This window comes from Zalophus californianus, chromosome 15, assembly GCF_009762305.2.
Source record: "Zalophus californianus isolate mZalCal1 chromosome 15, mZalCal1.pri.v2, whole genome shotgun sequence".
NCBI lineage: Eukaryota > Metazoa > Chordata > Mammalia > Carnivora > Otariidae > Zalophus > Zalophus californianus.
Window position 1 is genome coordinate 6,839,587 of NC_045609.1, and position 17,751 is coordinate 6,857,337.

At 49.6% G+C, this 17,751-nt stretch overlaps 1 protein-coding gene across 24 annotated transcripts in view; it reads right to left on the minus strand.

The window, feature by feature from the left end:
* The window catches only part of SGMS1 (sphingomyelin synthase 1), a 263,991-nt gene that overhangs the window by 14,360 nt on the left and 231,880 nt on the right, over positions 1–17,751 (minus strand). For 23 of the 24 annotated variants that reach the window (XM_035724238.1, XM_027596050.2, XM_027596054.2 and 20 more), the window contains 2 exons: positions 16,401–16,478; positions 5,112–5,229 (listed from right to left, as the gene is read on the minus strand). In XM_035724238.1, the coding sequence (XP_035580131.1) occupies positions 5,112–5,229; positions 16,401–16,478 (196 nt within the window). The remainder of the gene's footprint in view (positions 1–5,111; positions 5,230–16,400; positions 16,479–17,751) is intronic. The other variant, XM_027596061.2, reaches the window with a different exon arrangement.

Sequence of the window (17,751 nt, forward strand, 5' to 3'; positions counted from 1 at the left end):
CTCCCTGCCTCACAATCCAGGAGAGCGAGTCTCCCTGGTGATGGCCCTTCAATAAAATCATTTAGGGGGCGCCCGGGCGGCTCAGTCAGTTAAGCATCTGACTCTTGATCTCCGCTCAGGTCATGATCTCAGGTTCGTGAGATCAAGCCCAGCGTCGGTCGGGCTCCGGGCTGGGTGTGGAGCCTGAGATTCAGGAAAACAAAACAACAACAAAACACCATTTAGAAAGTTTAAGTTTTATAAAATCATGTAAAACTGCATATATCAAGCTTAAACTATAAGGAAACAGGAATAACTGTACAGAAAGCACGATCAGAAATATGTAAGACAAATATACATAAAGGACTAATATACAGAAACATCAACAGTAAATAGGACCAGGAGTGATGGTAAAAATTTTCCTCTTTTCGTATTTTTTCAATGTATCTATAATAAAAGTATAGTTTCTTTAAAATGGAAAAATTAATCTTTTTAAGAGGGAAAAAAAATAATTTAGCACATTTCTATTTTTTCTTTTTTGTCCCTGAAAAAGGAAGAGAATCATGGAGAGAGACTGAGGAAGGTGAAGAAGAGCTTCGGGATGGGGAAGGCCCTGGAAGTTATTTGCAAGAAACAGTTAAAAGTGAGAACAAACAAAAAGGCAGGTTACGCTGATGGTAAGAAACCGGGGGGCCGGAGGGAGGTGAGCAGAAAATGCGGTAAAATCAGGCACGGACAATTTGGATTCCACACACTCGAACGCAACGACGTGAAGCTGCTTTGGTACCAGAAATGCTGGTAAGGTTGGCGGGAGCCAATCACACCACCAAGAGCGGGTCGGCGTGGAGGGTGGCCTGCCACACACCATGCTGCACCCCGAGAGCGTGAGAACACGCCAGAACGGTCATGGGGTCCCCAAGAGCGCGGGCCCTTTGCCTTGGGAGCCTGGGGATGGGGCCAGCACCGCTCACCTGCGGGGTGCAGGAGGGGCTCCGACCTCTGCCGTGCCTGTGACTCAGGATGACTGACGGCAGGAGAGGCTACGGAGGCCCTTGTGTCCTGACTCTACTTCCTGTCCCGCTGAGCCCTTACCCCCATGCCACGCAAACACAGCCCTTGTCCACCAGGGGGCTCTTCCCAGCGCACGAGGATCAGGCCACTGAAAACAGTGTCACAGAGTGCAGCGTCCCTGCTCTAATTAAACCCCCTCTTTTCCAAGGTGTGCAAACCTTGGAGCCACGGAGCCACGGATTGACTCCCGCAACTACTAAGATGAGAGTTGAAAACAGCAAGTTATTTCCTCCGTCGGCCTTTGGCTGTCTGGATCGGGGGCCCAGAGGAGGTTGTTTCTTTATTTTCCTCCTTTTGGAGTTTGCTACAACAGTTAGAAAAAGCTTTCTTACAGGAAGCTAAGAACACTAAAGAATTCTCAAATATTTCTGCAGTTTTGGGGATTTTTTAAAACTGAATCCTAAGCAGTGGGACCAAGATGACAAGGGGGGGGGGGTGTTCTGGTTTGCCTGCATGCTCCTTGCAGAGACGCTTTGGTGAGCTCAACAGGCTAATCCCAGCATCAGACGCTCTGCAGCCTCGGCTGGAAGCCCGTCCCGTGTCCACCAGGCTATAGGACAAGCGCGGCCCAGAAACGCCGCTGGGAACTGAACACCCCAGCTTGCCCGTGGCTCCTCTCTGTGGCAGGAGCACCTGCTGGGAGGCCCGCTCTCCTTCCTCCTCATTTCCCACGACCACGACATCTTGTCGGGTGAAGCACACGCCGCCATCAAATGAATGAACAACGGGAACAATTTCATAATTACTCCTGCAGACCTGCTGGACCGCTTTTCTTAGAAGCCACAGGGTGTGAGTACTGGCCTTAAGGGAAGAATTAAGCCTGCCAACGATGGGGCCTGACAGGACGGCAGAACCAAGTTCACAGTGCACCGTAGACAGAAGGTGTCTTGTACGGCTCAGCTCCATACGCAGACCTGGGAAATGAATGTCACCGGACAGGTCAGACGTAGGGGATGGAGCATGGTCATGCCACCAGCTTCTCTTCTTGCCTCCGTGTGGCATTTCGTACCCACAGAGCCCCTGACGTGTCACCGCCACTCACTCGCAGAGCTCCTTAGGACAGACCCAGAAAGCGTCCTCCGTGCCGTGCTGCCCATCAAGGCTCAGAGGCCGTGAGAAGTGCACACAAGTGCCACACGGCGGGGCCGCGGGGGGTGCAAGCCCATGCTGCCTCTGACCTCCGTTCTTCCTACGACTCGGCCTGTATTTTTAAGGGCTGAGAGCCCCCTCACTGCGCAATGCTCTGGGGAGACCCCGAATGGAGCCACTAGACCGGATGACTCTTCCTGAGGCTCCTTTCAGTCCTGACCGACGAGCCCCGGGCTGGGCTGTGAGCAGCCACGCTGGCCTCTGGGACCCCTCTCCGGTGCCCCCTCTCCCTCTGGCACGGCTCCCGGGGTGGCGAGCGAGCCTGGACCGGCCACTGGATTCCCTGGGCTTGGGCCACCAGGCCAGGGGCGGCACCAGCCTCCACGGCCTCCCCGGCCTCTTCCGTCCAGCTTCGGGAACCATCATGTTCTACCCGTGGAGTCCTCCTGCCCACAGACCTGAGACCAAACTGAATCAGGTCTCCAGAGCCCACTTTCTATTTAGAGAAGGAAACGGAGCAGAGAAAGAGGCTAATCGACAAGACAACGAATCAAACGGATGAATCCAGAATGTGGGCTATTCCACAGAATTACCCATCTGATCTCTCCGAGTTACGGATGGTGGGGAGAAAGAAAGGGAGAAAGGACTGCCTAGAATTAGAGACTTAAGAGACACAGCAACTAAATGTAAAGATGTTGGCTCCTAATTTATACAAACCATTTTTTAAAAAAGGCTTTTTTAAGACAATCAAGATATTCCATGAACTGATAATTGCCAATACCAAAAAATTACCATTGAGCATGTTCACTATACCAACAGCATTAAAGTTATCCATAAAATGTCCAAAATTTTCAGATGCACACGAAAGCATATAGCCATCAAATGACACTGTCTGACATTTGTTTTAAAATACTTCAAAAAAAAAAAATGTGATGAAGCAAATGCAGCCAAGTCTTGATAATTATTGGATCTGGGTGTTGGGTATATGGAGGTTCCATTATGAGCTTCTCTACTCTGGGAGATACGTATGAAAATTTTCAGAATGTAAGTTGTTTTCTGAATCCTTTCTTCCAAGAGCCTGTTTTACAAAAGAAGTAATTAGACTTAACGAGTCCTTAACTAATTATTTTTGCTAAGCTGTGCTTACGTTTCATCCCCTCCTGTGTTCCTTTCCTTAAAAAAATCCCAATTTCCAAATGACCGTCATGGAAGGATGGCCCCAGTCGGGATTTCTGGCAACTCCATATACGAGTGGCACGTTTGGGCCGAGTTTTTTATTTTGTTTTTTTTTTTTTTTTTTTCACAGTTCCTGCTGTGACCTCTGTCTTTACCAAGAAAAACCACAACTATTTATAGCCACGGGACCTTGGCTGGATTTGCTGATGACTCAGGCGCACTCTCTGAGCGCCAACGCGAACCAAGCTCGGGCTTGCCGGCAACTGGATGGAGTGGCAGAGAGAGGTCCTGGGGGTGGGACCAGAGCAGGGAGAACGTCTACACAGCACAACCCGTCCACGTCGCATCCATGACCGTGGGCTTGGCCTGGCATGCTGTGTGCCCTGGTGGGATAAATTTCCCCATGCACAGACCTTAAGAAGCTCCACTAAGCTTGGGCAAATATCCTAAACTGTCCGCCTACTGCTGAGAACACACTGCCGATCGAGCCAGGCTCCCTCCGAGAGTCCACATCATTGGACCCTCACTGATAATAAGAGATTTCCTCTAACGCAGGAGCCACAGGCAGTGCTCGAGGGCTTTCACAGAGGGTGGAGAAGCTGTGAGGCTGGCTTCTCTGGAGGACGACGGAACAAGATGGAAGGTCCAGGGTGGGGTGGGAGGCTGCTGACAGGGACGAGGGGACCACTCATTCTTTATGGCGGCTTTTCCAGAGTTCAGTGAAGAGTCCGAGGCCAAGACGGAGAGAAGCAGGAAACCAGCTACCTTCCTGAGGGCACACCTCAGTCTAAGAAGGAAGGGGACGCGGTGAAGCAAGGAACCTAGCGGTGTCCAGAATTTCATAAAGACACCACTTTGGAACCCTGGTGAATTTTTCCGCTCTCTTTCCCAGTTCTAGCAGAGAAGACTCTTCTGGAAAGAACTAAAGTGAAAGGGGATGGAATCGAAAGCACATGGGTGCTTTACCAGTGCAAGTGCAATGCAAGGAAATGACTGCAGGGGCACCACGGCACTCCCTGTACCCTCCCAACCTAGTGAAGGAAGCCAGCCTCTTCCAATTCTTACTGCATTAGAGCTTTGGGGCCGGCACACACTGTAAAAACTGAATCTTCCGCTAATTATTCAGAAGTCCCAGTGCTCTCCCTAGTTGGAGGCATCGTAAGGTAAAGGTTAGGGGGTCAGGAGTATTTTGTGAACCTGACGGAAAAACAGAGCCAATGGGAGAGGAATAGAGTTTATTTTAAAGAAAGGTCTCTGTGCTACTAGGGAAGATCAACAGGGCAAAATGTGCCTCCAGGGAAGAGTGACCCTGCTTGGGTGGGCGGACGGTGCGAGGGGACAGGGACGGTGTCTCTTGCCCTTACACATCACCACTGCAGGGCGTAACAGAAAGAAGGGAAACATACCACTGGAAGCCACACTTTCCATCCAAGAGAGGGAAAAAGCATCTGAAAGCTCTTGGATCTGTGTCAAGGGAGTGAATGGTATTTTAAACTTCTGGCAGGAAACCAGAGAGCTGCACCCACACACAGAGCCTCACCGCTTCCAGCACACCAACTAGACCACGTATGCTCCGAGCTGGGGAACTCTGGCGGGCTTGGAGATTCTGAGAAGGGGGCCGGGGGAGGTGGGGGGGGGGGGGGGGGGCTGCCATATTGCTTAGTAACGTTCCCGGATAAGGATGCAGGGCTTTGACGATATTCTCAGGCAACGGTCACCTCCGGCCTGAGTCAGAGGACCCCCGGGGCAAGACGACAGACAGACAAGAAGGGCGATCACAGTGAGCAAAGGTTTACCTTCGGAGAGCAGTTGAAATGCATGCCGGGCACTGGGAGGGTGGTCACATACATGGTGACACAGCGGTACAGGTACAGTGTGCCGACTATGCAGAAGAATCTTCTGCTGATAATAGACCTAGAGAAAGGGAAAGACAGGCCACTCAGTCATGAAATTCCGCACGTGCAGTGAGGTTTTCCGTGACCCGACACACCAAACCAACCCCCAAATTGCTTGAGAACTTGAAATAAGAATGTTCTAACCAAAGCTTACAGTAGACTGACATAAGGATTTTGAGAATGAGGTGGTGGTTTTTGATTCTCTTAATGTGAACTGGCCAGAGGAGGGTAAAGGGCTCTCCATTGCTGCTAACGAGGCTTCCCGAGGCCTTACACCTGAGCTGACGTTCACCTGCTGGGTAAGTGGGGCCCATTCTGATTGACCCGTACCTGTGCCTACACAATTATTAGAGAGTAGAGTGTGTTTTCCGTCATACAAAGGGAGGATGCTCAGAATACGAAAATGGCATTAAAATGAGAATTCACAAGTTTTCTGACCTTGAATGAGTCAAGGACACGGAACAACTGTACGGACTCTCCTGGCTGATCTCCCTCTGCGTAAGTATGATGTCAAGAAAAGAGCCTGTCTGGTTAACAGCATCTGACCCCCCACCTCTCTCCATGTGCGAACTCTGTGGCCGTGGGACAGGCCACTGACAGAGGACCCTCAGTTTCGGAATCCGTAAACCGGGCACAACAACATTAGAAATCATGTAGGGACAGCCCCAGCCTCAAATGTCCAGGTTACGTGGATGAGTCACAAAATAAGCAAGAATTAGAAATCTTTTCCATTTCAAGCCGATGAGTCATTCTAATGAAACTATCTGATATACACACGTGAACAAGTATATTGAGCTTGGTAACTTCACCTAGCCTCAAGTTCCACATCGGTTAACTTGAATTAGAGTGAGTTGTGCTAGCTCCAGTGCATCCTTGGACAAAAATGTTCCCTCCCTCTCTGCTCCTACCCTGTTCTTCCACAGGCCAGAATCACAGTCCTGCGGGCTCCTCTTTCTCAACTGCGAGGAGTTCAAATGTTTCTTTGGCCTGGGGCAACCTGAGTTCAATGCACAAAAAAAGCCTTAGAAACAATGGGCAGGCTTTCCTCTCAGATACTGAACACTTACTCTATAATTTATAGCGTAGTTCTATTCTTAGGCAGAACGAACATTCCTACTGAAGTTGTGTCTTTGGAAGAGAACTGGTATCATCTGCGTTTTTTGTTTTGACAAGAGGAACAAAGTAACGTGTCAGTTGTGTGAATAAAAAATTTTATTTTTTATTAGCTGGGTGGCTCAGTCGGTGAAGCATCTGCCTTCCGCTCAGGTCATGCTCTCAGGGTCCTGGGATCGAGTCCCGCATCGGGCTCCCTGCTCAGCGGGGAGCCTGCTTTTCCCTCTGCCTTTGCCTCTCCACCCCCCCCCCCCCATGCTGGCTCGTTCTCTGTCTCAAATAAATAAATAAAATCTTAAAAAAAATTTTTTTTTTCTAATAACACATACAACCCTACTGGCATTTCATTCTTAAGTGTGGCAGTTCAAGTGGGTTACTTAGGATGTGTGGTTACAGCCCGGTGTGTTGCCCGCATACCCAGATTTCAGAAACCGGGTCAGACTTGCTCACCACAGAGGCAGTATTACTTTCTCTTAGCAAAGCTGTGCACGCCACCTCTGAGGACAAGAATTTATTCAGCATACAGCTGTCTTGTAAAGGTATGTGCCTTTAATTCTGAGTATGACAAAAAGCACAAGAAAACAGGGGCGCCTGGGGCGGCTCAGTCGGTTAAGCGTCTGCCTTCGGCTCAGGTCATGATCTCAGGGTCCTGGGAGTGAGCCCCGCACCGGGCTCCCTGCTCCGCGGGGAACCTGCTTCTCCTTCTGACCCTCCCCCATTCTGGCACTCACGCGCGCTCTCTCTCTCTTTCAAATAAATAAAATCTTTAAAAAAAAAAAAAGCACAATAAAACAATATAAAGAGGGACAGTGCTAGAGAATGATACTAACCCTATAAATGTCTGACCAAGAATACTCGAAACACCAAAGTGAATTTTCCATTGTGAGACAGAAGGGTCATCTTTCTTCAGAAGCAAATGCCCTCTCTAGCCCTCCTGCCCAAACAAATTATTTGCAATTTCACTTGAACTACACAAGAAAGAGCTAAGACAGAAAGCTGTTACATTTATCTAGATCTGTTTATCTCTTTGGGGAAAGACAAACAACGTGACCACTATCAGTCCACTTGGGTAGAGATTACAATTAAGATTACAAAAAAAAAAAGTTTTAAGTAACAAACACTGAAGATTCAGCCACAATTACTCTTTGACTTGAAGTGAAAAAGTCAAATGACTTTATCATGTGACTTCATCAATATTAACAAAGTGGTAAGTTGAAAGTGGCTGTAAGAATCTAATCTTTGGCATTTACTTAATCTTTTAAAAATTAATCTTAGAATAGCTTCAATATATAATGTTAAACCAGGATCTCCTTGCACAAGCTTTAAAAAGCAGGTTATAAAAGTGTTTTCAAAGAACTGTATGCACTTAAGGCAATTATTTCCTTCATCAAAGAGTTTCACACATTAGAATTTTTACTCTACTCAGATGTTTAAAAGTTCAAGATGTGTGTGCTCGCCCCAGCAGCACATATACCAAAACTGGGATGATAAAAGTTCAAGACATGTTTAAAAAAAAAAAAAAAAAAAAGGTTTGAAGTGGTTAAAAATGTAACAAGGCAACAAAAAGCCACACAAGTATTAATGAGATATTACGAGGGATTAAGCGAATGCCAAGAATAAGACGCTGTTATAATTCTTAAAACCACAATGGTGTTCTCCTCACATGGGGTCATCTCTCAATGGAAAGAAGCCTGCTTCCCAGCCGCTTGCACTGCCTAATGACCGTGACCTCGCTGGAGACTTGCATTTGGCCTCGGTTATCTTATTTGTGTCTCAAGGATTTGGGTAATGGGCTCTTACCATTTTTCCTGAAAGAAAAGAAAATCCTTCTTTGTTAAAAATGATTATAAGGAAACATGAATAAAAGTGCTATTATTTTGTAGATAACTATTGAAGACTTGCTGGAAGAGCATATTATGGTCAGAACAGGTGACTTATTAAACTTTTTAACATCCTTACTTAAAAAGGAGAAAGTGCTCAAAACCTGATTAAACACCACCAAAATCAGCAGTAGTACATTGCTTTTGGCATTTGGCACAATGATCTAAAATTCTAAAGAAAAAAAGCGGTGAAAGACATTAACACACTACCGTGTAAAATTAAAGTACTGGAAGGTTCTTTGGCTTCCCACAAGTTGTCTTTTGCAACGAATCCACAGCCAAAAAGCAGACATACAGCAATTCTCTCAGAGCTCAGACCTGGTCTGCAAGCTCTTTAGGGAAGCTCCTGGCCTTGGGCCTTGACACACAGCAACGGAAGGAAGCAATAATCCCAAACCCAGAGGCAACAAACAAGAGGGAACAGAGTCAGGGAGACCCACAGCTCTGGCGCGGTCACGGAAGCCAGGGCCTGATTCAGGTCCTGGACCAGCTACAGCAGGATGCGCGGCGCGGACCAGGCACGGGGAGCTCATCACCACACGGGTGCTTGCTCTACCTTTAACAAAGGCTCACGTGGTGATTTGCGCCAGCTTGATTAATTCCCTTGGAAATTTGCTTCCTCACCAGCAAAAGGATGCCTCGCCTCTTCCTTATGAATCAAAGAAATGATATCAAGGTGTTTTTCCAGGCTGTCATTAATAGCAGCTACAGGGTTTTGCCAGATCTCTCCTATATGCCAAGCACTGTGCCATTTAGTTCTTAAAAGCAACCTGCAATGCAATGTGATCCTCGTTTCACAGATGGGAAAACTGAGGTTCCGAGTGCAAGCTGACATTTAAGTGTATCACACAACACAGAAAGGCTCGGGAAACGGTGTCAGATTGTGTAAGAAATCCCAATTTTACCTGAGACGACACCGTGTGTGCTTAGAGACGAGCTGACATCCTAACACATTTAAGTTATGTTTAAAAATCTATTTAACTCAGGGGCGCCTGGGTGGCGCAGTCAGTTAAGCGTCCGACTCTCGATTTCAGCTCAGGTCATGATCTCAGGGTCATGAGATGGAGCCCTGTGTCAGGCTCCACGCTCAGTGCAGCGTCTGTTTGGGACTCTCTCTCCCTCTGCAGCCCCCTGCTCACATCCACGTGCTCTCTTTCTCACATAAATAAAATCTTTAAAAAAAAAAGATACTTAACTCAGACTTTTCACTGTTAGTGTTTTATGTCCTATTTCATATGGACCAGAACTCCCCAAATTAAGAATTGTGATAATACTTTAATAACCGTGTTAACTATGACAGTACTGAAACAAATCCTTCTAGATGTCTACCACGAAACGCACTCACTTTCCATCACTATTTGCAGACTGCACCGGCTGCGCCTGCAGCCCCGACGTTTACGTAGCCACACCCTGGCGTTCTATCTCGCCTGGACTCCTTCTTCCACCTGCCGTCCCACCTGTGCCTCTCTAAAATCCATTCCACACAGACCCACCGGAATCAGTTTCTGGAAACTGACAAACAGATCGTGTCCTTTGAAACCCTTCAATGGGGGCGCCTGGCTGGCTCAGCCGGTTAAGCATCTGCCCTCGGCTCAGGTCATGATCTCAGGGTCCTGAAAATGAGCCCTGCATCGGGCTCCCTGCTCAGGGGGGAGTCTGCTTCTTCCTCTCCCTCCACCCCTCCCCCTGCTCATGCTCTATCAAATAAATAAGATCTTAAAAAAAAAAAAAAACTTCAAAGGTTGCCAAATACTTTTCTTTTATATAAAAGATTTTATTTATTTATTTGACAGAGAGAGAGAGAGAGAGCGAGAGAGGGAACACAAGCAGGGGCAGTGGGAGAGGGAGAAGCAGGCTTCCCGCTGAGCAGGGAGCCCCATGCGGGGCTCGATCCCAGGACCCTGGGATCACGACCTGAGCCGAAGGCAGACACTTAACGACTGAGCCACCCAGGCGCCCCGCCAAATACACTTTAAACAGAATCCAAATCCTTTACCAAGCCCAGGAGGCCCTGGAGGAGCGGGCCCACCTCTCTCTACCTCCTCTCCCACCGCTCTCTGCAACGTTCTCCAGATCGAAGCTCAGTCCAGGGCCGCTGGTGCTCTTAGCATCTACGCTTCCAAGTCCCTCCCGCCCTTAGGTAGGACCTGGATTCCCAGGACACTGCCTGCCACTCAGGTCTCAGAGATCGGACTCTGAAGAAGTTCCCTGGTGCGCTCTATCTCAGACTTCTAGTTTAATCTCTTTCCCACCACTTTATAAAACTGTCCCCACTCAACCCACTTTAAAAAAATATATATATCATTTCCTGGATTAAATATAGATCATAACATCATGAAAAAATTTTACTCTACAAGATAGGAAAGACAACAACAGTATGACCTACTTGAAACAGTTATGAAGAATTAAAGTCAAGCGGCTTTCAGAAACTGCTACATACATACGTACAAAACAGAATGGGTTGCGTCTTGTTACTATTTCAGGCTATAACAAAAATGAATCCATGTGTGTGTATGTATATACATGTGCATATAAATGCGTGTGTGCTATATAGACATAGCACATGCAAATATCTATACGTATATACATAATGCAAATAATATACTGTACACCCAATTTTACATAAAGAGCTATACGTATACATATATGATCATATATGTATACGTACACCCAGACCTTTTCTTCATCAAAACTTACCACCGTGAATCCCCTTCTCAGGGGCTGGTTCACTTACGGCTAGCAGAACTGAACAGCGACTGTTTGCTCTGGGGCTAACGGATTAACCTTGAAAGTGACACCCTCTCTTTTTCACAGAGACTTTCTAAAACCATAATAAGCATATATATCAGCAGCAGGGGCTAACACTTCTTGAATTTCAGGCCCAGTTACCAGCATAGGGCAGCACTCAAGAGATGCTAGCTGCTATCAGGTCGTCTTTATTCACGTAATAGGAACACTTGCGCTAGGCGTTATTGTGGGCGCTGGGAGTATAGCGGTGAACACAATGGACACAGAGCCCGCCTTGTGGTGCCTGCATTCTGGAAGGAGGAGGCAGACAATCATCCAGATAAATAAGTAAACACAGAGCGTGTTAGATAGGCACTAAACGGTAAACCTGAGCGAGGGTTTCGCCGGGGGAAGATTCCAGACAGAGGCTAGCATGTGCGGGGGTCTGCTGAGCAGCAGGGGTGGGGAGCAGAGTGCTTGCTGATGGGGGATCCAGTAGGACCTCCCCGGTCACCGCCAGCATCCTGGCCTTCAAGCTGTACGTGCTGGGAAGAGGGACAGTCGCCAACCTACTCTGAGTGTGACGCATGTGTTCTGCCGAGCTGAAAAGTGGCAGAGCGACCGGCAGGAGGCTCCTGCCCAGCCCGGCTGAGAGAGGACAGTAGGAGACCGAGGGCAGCAATAGAGGTGGCCAGGGCCGGTGGGATTAACAGGCCCCGAATCTCAAGAATGAAACCGGGAGGTCTGTCCTGAGAGCGAGGAACGGCAGGGATGCCACATCCTAAGAGGGGGTGTGGTGGGGTGGGCCTGGGCAGCAGAAGGGTGCCAAGGACGCAGTCGGGTGATCTGACACCAGTAGGATTTACCACGTAACTGAGCGCTTGGCTGCCACCGTCACCATTCGGACGGGCCAGTGGGGGACAGACGTGGTGACTTCTACATCAGATCCGCCCTGATGGAGGCCATCCCCGGGCATGCTATGAAGGAGAAGGCAAATATAATACTGTTTAAAAACACACTCGTACAGTGGCACCTGGGTGGCTTAGTCGGCTGAGTGTCCGACTCTTAGCTGGGCTCAGGTCATGATCTCAGGGTCGTGTGTTCGAGCCCCGCAACAGGCTCCGCACTTAAAAAACGAAACAAGACAAAACAAAACAAAAACCACACCCATGTATAGATTATACATATCTGAGCACACACAGAAAGATATCAAAAGGGTTACAAACCCATTATTTATGTCTGGCAACATGACAGGTAACTTTTGTTTCCTTTCTGTTCCTCTTCTAATCTGCCTACGGGCAAGCTGCTGGGACTTCATTTTCTCTGGTGTTATAAATAAAAATTAACACATGAAAATGGTAATGTATTGTCTATATGTACCTTTATGTCTGCCCTCTCCCCCTCTAACCTGAGTCTGTTAAAAAGCTTCTTAACGATGTTTATGTTAACTTAAAAACCTAAATTGCTGTGATTCCTGAACTTAGGGAGCTCCACAGGGTGAATCTAGTTTCCCTACAATTCCTGGGACCTAGACTAGCATTTGGGCCTTGAGATCCAACCTGGTAAAAATGAGGAAATAAGAGGGGCCCGCCTCTCAGCTACTGAGAGGCGGGTGGGAATGAGAAGTGAGGCCAAGCAGGGGACTGAGTCCATCACCCAGCTCCCAGAGCGATGCTCCTTCCTCTCCAAGTCATGCCCTGGGAGAAGGAGGTGGGGCAGGGGCCCACCGAAGCCCAGGAGGTCAGGGTCATAGGGGAAGGTAACGGGACCGGGAAGGGCCCCAGGAAAGGAAAGGAAACAGGATCCCAGGCCAGATGGCCGGTGGGTCAGAATCAAAGAGGAGAGAGAACTTGCTGGAAACAGAAATGAAGAAAATAAGGTTGGGCGCTCCTGGTCAGCAGTCCTCAGGGGAAAAGTGTGGCTGAGGTTGGCGGCTGAGGGGATTTCCCAGAGCGAGGGTGACAGGGCCATACCCGGGAGGCCACAGGACAGCACACAGCTGGGACAGGGCCAGGTGCATCTTCTACAAACTACGGTGGAACAGCATGACAGGACAGCTCTCGGGGCCGGCAGACCCATCCGGGGGCAAGCGTGCACGTCTCCCACATGGTGGGGTGCGACGTGTAAACCAAATCATTGAACACTGAACGGATCGGTTTTCAGTCTCTCTGTCCTACGGACGCCAACACATGCCACCACATCAGCGAAGAAAGCTCATTTCCAGAGGGCAGGTGCCGGTGATGCCAGGCACTTCTAGACTGGCTTTATACCGAAGAGCCTCCAGTCTTCAAGTCATTCCCTGAGGGACCTGAGGCAAGTCAACCGCTTCACGGAGTCTCCGTGACCTTCGCTGAGAAAGGGGAGGGAGTCACCATGTATTTTAGGGACTGACGGGGTAAGAGGACAGAACGCATGCAAAACCCAGTTCCTGTTACTCAACAGGTTTGGGATCTGCCACTGGAACAGGGTGATGAGGACTGGGGACAATGCGGATGGAAAGGTACAGAAGGACAGAGATGGAGTCGGCACGTCCGGGACGCAGCACGAGTGCAGACGGAGAAGGGCGGGGGGGTCCCCGTGCTCTCGTCTTGCTTTACTGCTGGTGAGGAATACGACAGCTGACCGGCCAATTAAATAAGGAGCCACGTTGCCCCCAAAGGCTGCAGAGACCCGCCAGAAGATAACCTTCATGCTTGGCTGTGCTCACTGCTGCATCGTCTTCAGTAACTCGATCAAAACTAAACGTAAAGATGCCCTGACATCCCAAGACAGACTAGCCTTGTGGTCCTTAGCATGAGGCCAATTTAGAATAAAGGCAAGAGCCCTAAGGAAAGGCTCCTCCAGAGCTTGAAAGATGACCTCTACTGCGCAGGAATGTGGGGAGACCAGCTCCCTATGAAATGCTCTGCATCCAGGGCTTTGAAGAACTTAAACGCATCCATCGAAGACCTAAAAACAATGGGGACAACGTTGACAGTAACTGTGTCACAAACTGCCTTGGGGATCAGAAGAGGAGAGAGAGAAGCACCTTGATCCAATCCGTTTCATGTCAACAACAGCAGTAATGGAATTAAAATGGGGTAGAATGAAAGAGAAATGTTAGTGCACAGTCCAGCCCGTGGAGTGAGACACAAACCAAAATAAACCGAGTCCTCCTCTGACAGCAGTGGCTACCCATCAGCACAAGGACTGTTTTGGGAAATGAGATCCCTCTCCCAGAGGATGCAGACTCTTTCTTATGGTGGCAGAGACCCTCCTGATAAACAAAGGCCCCTCGACGCCAGAGCGTTTCTCGAAGGATAAAATACAAAACAAGTCTTTTCCAAAGTGGTCTCTGAACATAAAACACACTGCTGCCAACCACCTAGAGATCCACGTCCGTGCTCTCGGAGCGTCATCCTGGAAAAGCCACTCGGGGAACCTGCACCTGCTCCTTCCCGCAGAGGAGCACGGCCCCGGAAAACTCTTCTGGACAGAGAGGTCGTGGCAGGTCCGAAGTCGGGTCTGCTGGCACCCTTTCCCTTCTTCCACTCCTCCTTCCCTTTGGGCGCGCCAGCGATTTTCCAAGAACCTACTCGGTGGCTGTGGTCTCTGTAGGTCCTTGCCACAGATCACGCCGGAACGCTCTACCCCAGGCGTCAAGTGCCTCCACCACCCGGCTCTTTCCACTCCACTCCGCGTCCCAACTATCGTGTGGCCCCTCTTCTTCTTCCCACCTTCTCTCCACCAATGGGCCAGCACATCCTGCAATACTTCATTCATTCTGAAAGCATCCCCACCCCCAACCCCAACAGACCGGCACGACTCCTTTTAGGCAAATACCTGATCCAAGAGAAGCCACGGCAGAAAACACCTGCTGGGACAGACATGTGACTGGACTTTGCTCTGAAATTAAATATATCCAAGCAAGGTTGGGAAGGCTCCCAAATTAGTGAATTCGATCTCCTCGTTCAATGCCATATGTAATTCAAGGATTCACAGAGAGGCCCAAAAACCTTGGTACAAGAAATTCTGCAGCGGAAGCTAGCCCTGTGGCTAGAAAACACAAGGAACCCCAAATTCAACAGAAGCCAGGGCTTCCAGAAAGAGCCCATCCCTTCCCACCGCCCCCGCACGAGACGTGCTCAAACATCAAGTCAAGGCGCGGCCATCGTCCATCCGGGCGACGGCGATGGCGTCCAGACCGGCTCCCCCGTCCACCCTTGCTCGCCCATGCAGCCAGGGCGGTCTTCCACAGCACAGACCCGCTCCCGTCGCTCTCCCCTACGACCCATCACCACCCTCGGAACAGCATCCCAGCCCTCTATCCGTGGCCCTCGCAGCCCTGGCGCGCGCCCGCCGCCCACACCCTGCTGACCTTCCGTGTCACCGCCTCGTCTCACTCGGTGGGTCACACACGCCCTTGGCTGTTCCCCGGGGAAGCCTCGGAGCCTCTGCACTTGCCGCGTCCCCTGTGTGGACGGCTCCTGCCCGACACACGTGTGAGGCGCCCCCTCATCTGGACTCATGGTGCCTGCTCAACGGTCGCCTCTCAAAGGACTTTTCAAGGCACCCTGACACCACCCCTTCCCCACGATCCCCAATACTGCTCCAGTTCTCTCCATTTCCCCGAACACCAGCTGGCATTATCCATTCATTCGCTGGCTGCCTGCCTCACCGTGGCCAGAATGTAAGCTCCGTGAGAACTCACTGCAGCACGCCGGGGTCGGGAACGGTGCCCGGCACCCGGTACGTTGCTCAGTAAAGACAAGGCGAAGGAACAAATGAATTTTAAATGAGCACTTTCTATCTGGCAGCCTCTGTACCAGGCGGTGGGGCAGAAAGATGAAGGACACGCAGGATCGAGTCTTTTCCCTGGAGGAACTTAATCCCTAACACTGAGGGAGATCACCCACCATGAGTCGAAAGCACCGGGACATGGGACATGAGCTTGGAGCGTTCCCGGGAAACGAGCCGAGTAGTTAAGAGAGGAGGTGGGGACAGACCAGGGCTAGATTACCAAGGAGCCTGAATCCACGCTAAGGAACAGGGCGTCGCTCAGAGCACCCAGCATCCGTCGCTACGCGGGAATGGAAAGAGGTAAAGAACCTAAAGTTAGAAGGGCAGATCGTAGTGGCTCTCGGTGTGGAAGGAAAGGAGACGTGGTAGGTTTCTGGGAAGAGCCACTGCCCGCATGGGAGGGGGACGAAGCCGGTGACTCAGCTGGGGACAAGTTGACTTTGTGACACCTGTGACCGCAGGTCTAAGTCACAGTGCTTTCTCTGGTGGCTAGAGGACCCCTGATGGACTTGGAATTCCACAACCCTGTTCCCTGACCTTCTTCTCTGTCGGGGGCTCACGATGTCCTGACAGAGCTCAGCCACACGTGTCACGCACCGTGGGGGCTACACCTCAGCCATGCATGAGGAGCCCTCACCAAGCCTCTAAGGTTAACATATTCCTTATCATGCTTTCCGAAAACAAGGGATACCTGTTTTGCAGTGAAGTCTGACACAAAGGCAGAGACTCCCCAGGGATTTTTCCTAGTCGGTGGTTTGCAAGTCCAATTCTAAATGGGGAGACAACATTATTTACAATTTTAAAAATCAGAAAGTTCCCAAGGACAGGCTTTATTGCTGCTTTCCACCTTGCAATGTCATGGAAATCCCATGTGAATGTATGTGTATATGTGTATGTACATACAAACAGGAGGGGGGCACGTTAAGAAGGAAAGGAGGAAAAAAAATGTAAGTAAAAACCCCAAATTTATGTTTAACAGTAAAGGACAACCACACACAACAGAAGGACAGACTGTGTCTCAAGGTCAAATTCAGCAGCAAGGTTTCCCAGTGCCTCACACATCTGGCTGAAGGGCTTGTTACTGGAGCATGTTGCCCAAATTTTAGTGATCACATTTCTCAATTAATAAATCATCCTCCACAGTTTCAGCCTCTGATTCTTCTCTAAGAAGTCGAAGCTACAGAAGCAGGAAGGAATAGGCTGATTCCTTTAAGGGTTCGGAGACTCAAGGTCAAATGCCCCTTGGGAATTACTGGCCAAACAGGTTCAACCCCTAGGAGTGAGTGAGCTGTGCTCCCGAGGGGGGAACCTCCTCCCGGGGGAGGCTGGGGAGAGAGGACAGCACACAGGAAGAGAGAGATGTGAGCTCTGTCCAAGAGAATATTCCACAACCCCAAGGATCCACTTCCCTGACAGGCTGAGCACGCCAAACTGCTGCACCATGAGAGCCAAACAACTGGAAACGAGGGGTCGGACTCGACAAAGCATTCTAATCTTCTTGATGAGGGCCAGGAGTTAGTTCAGTTCCATCCGCTGCTTGGGTGTCAATCTTTCTCTCCCCTCCTACACCTTACACATCTGCTGTACCACGTCCACTGAAGAGACGCCTCCCCAGGAAGGAGACGAGGAGCCAGGGACGTGCCCCAGGAGGAGGGCAGGGGCTGGGTTATCAAGACAACAGCGGGCTTCCCGGTCCCGAGGCCCTATCCCGCCAACAGGGAAACCCGAGAGAGAAGACTTCAAAGACTCTTTAGAGCTGGATGTATACTGGACAAAAATTGCTCTTGTGTCTTAATACTTTTTAAATATAACCGGTCCATTCGGGCATCTTTGAAACAAATAAAACATAGTTGTATAGAATAATAGAAACCATCTAGACTAGGAGGCCCTTATTTTATCTGTGAGAAAAACAAAGCTCTTGAGACTTAAGAGGCTGGCCCACACCGCCAGCATGCTGGGCACGGCGGGGGCTGGACCCAGGCAGCCCTGCACCCCTGCACCCCTGCACTGGCTTAATTCTGCCCAAGGTATGGATTAATGGA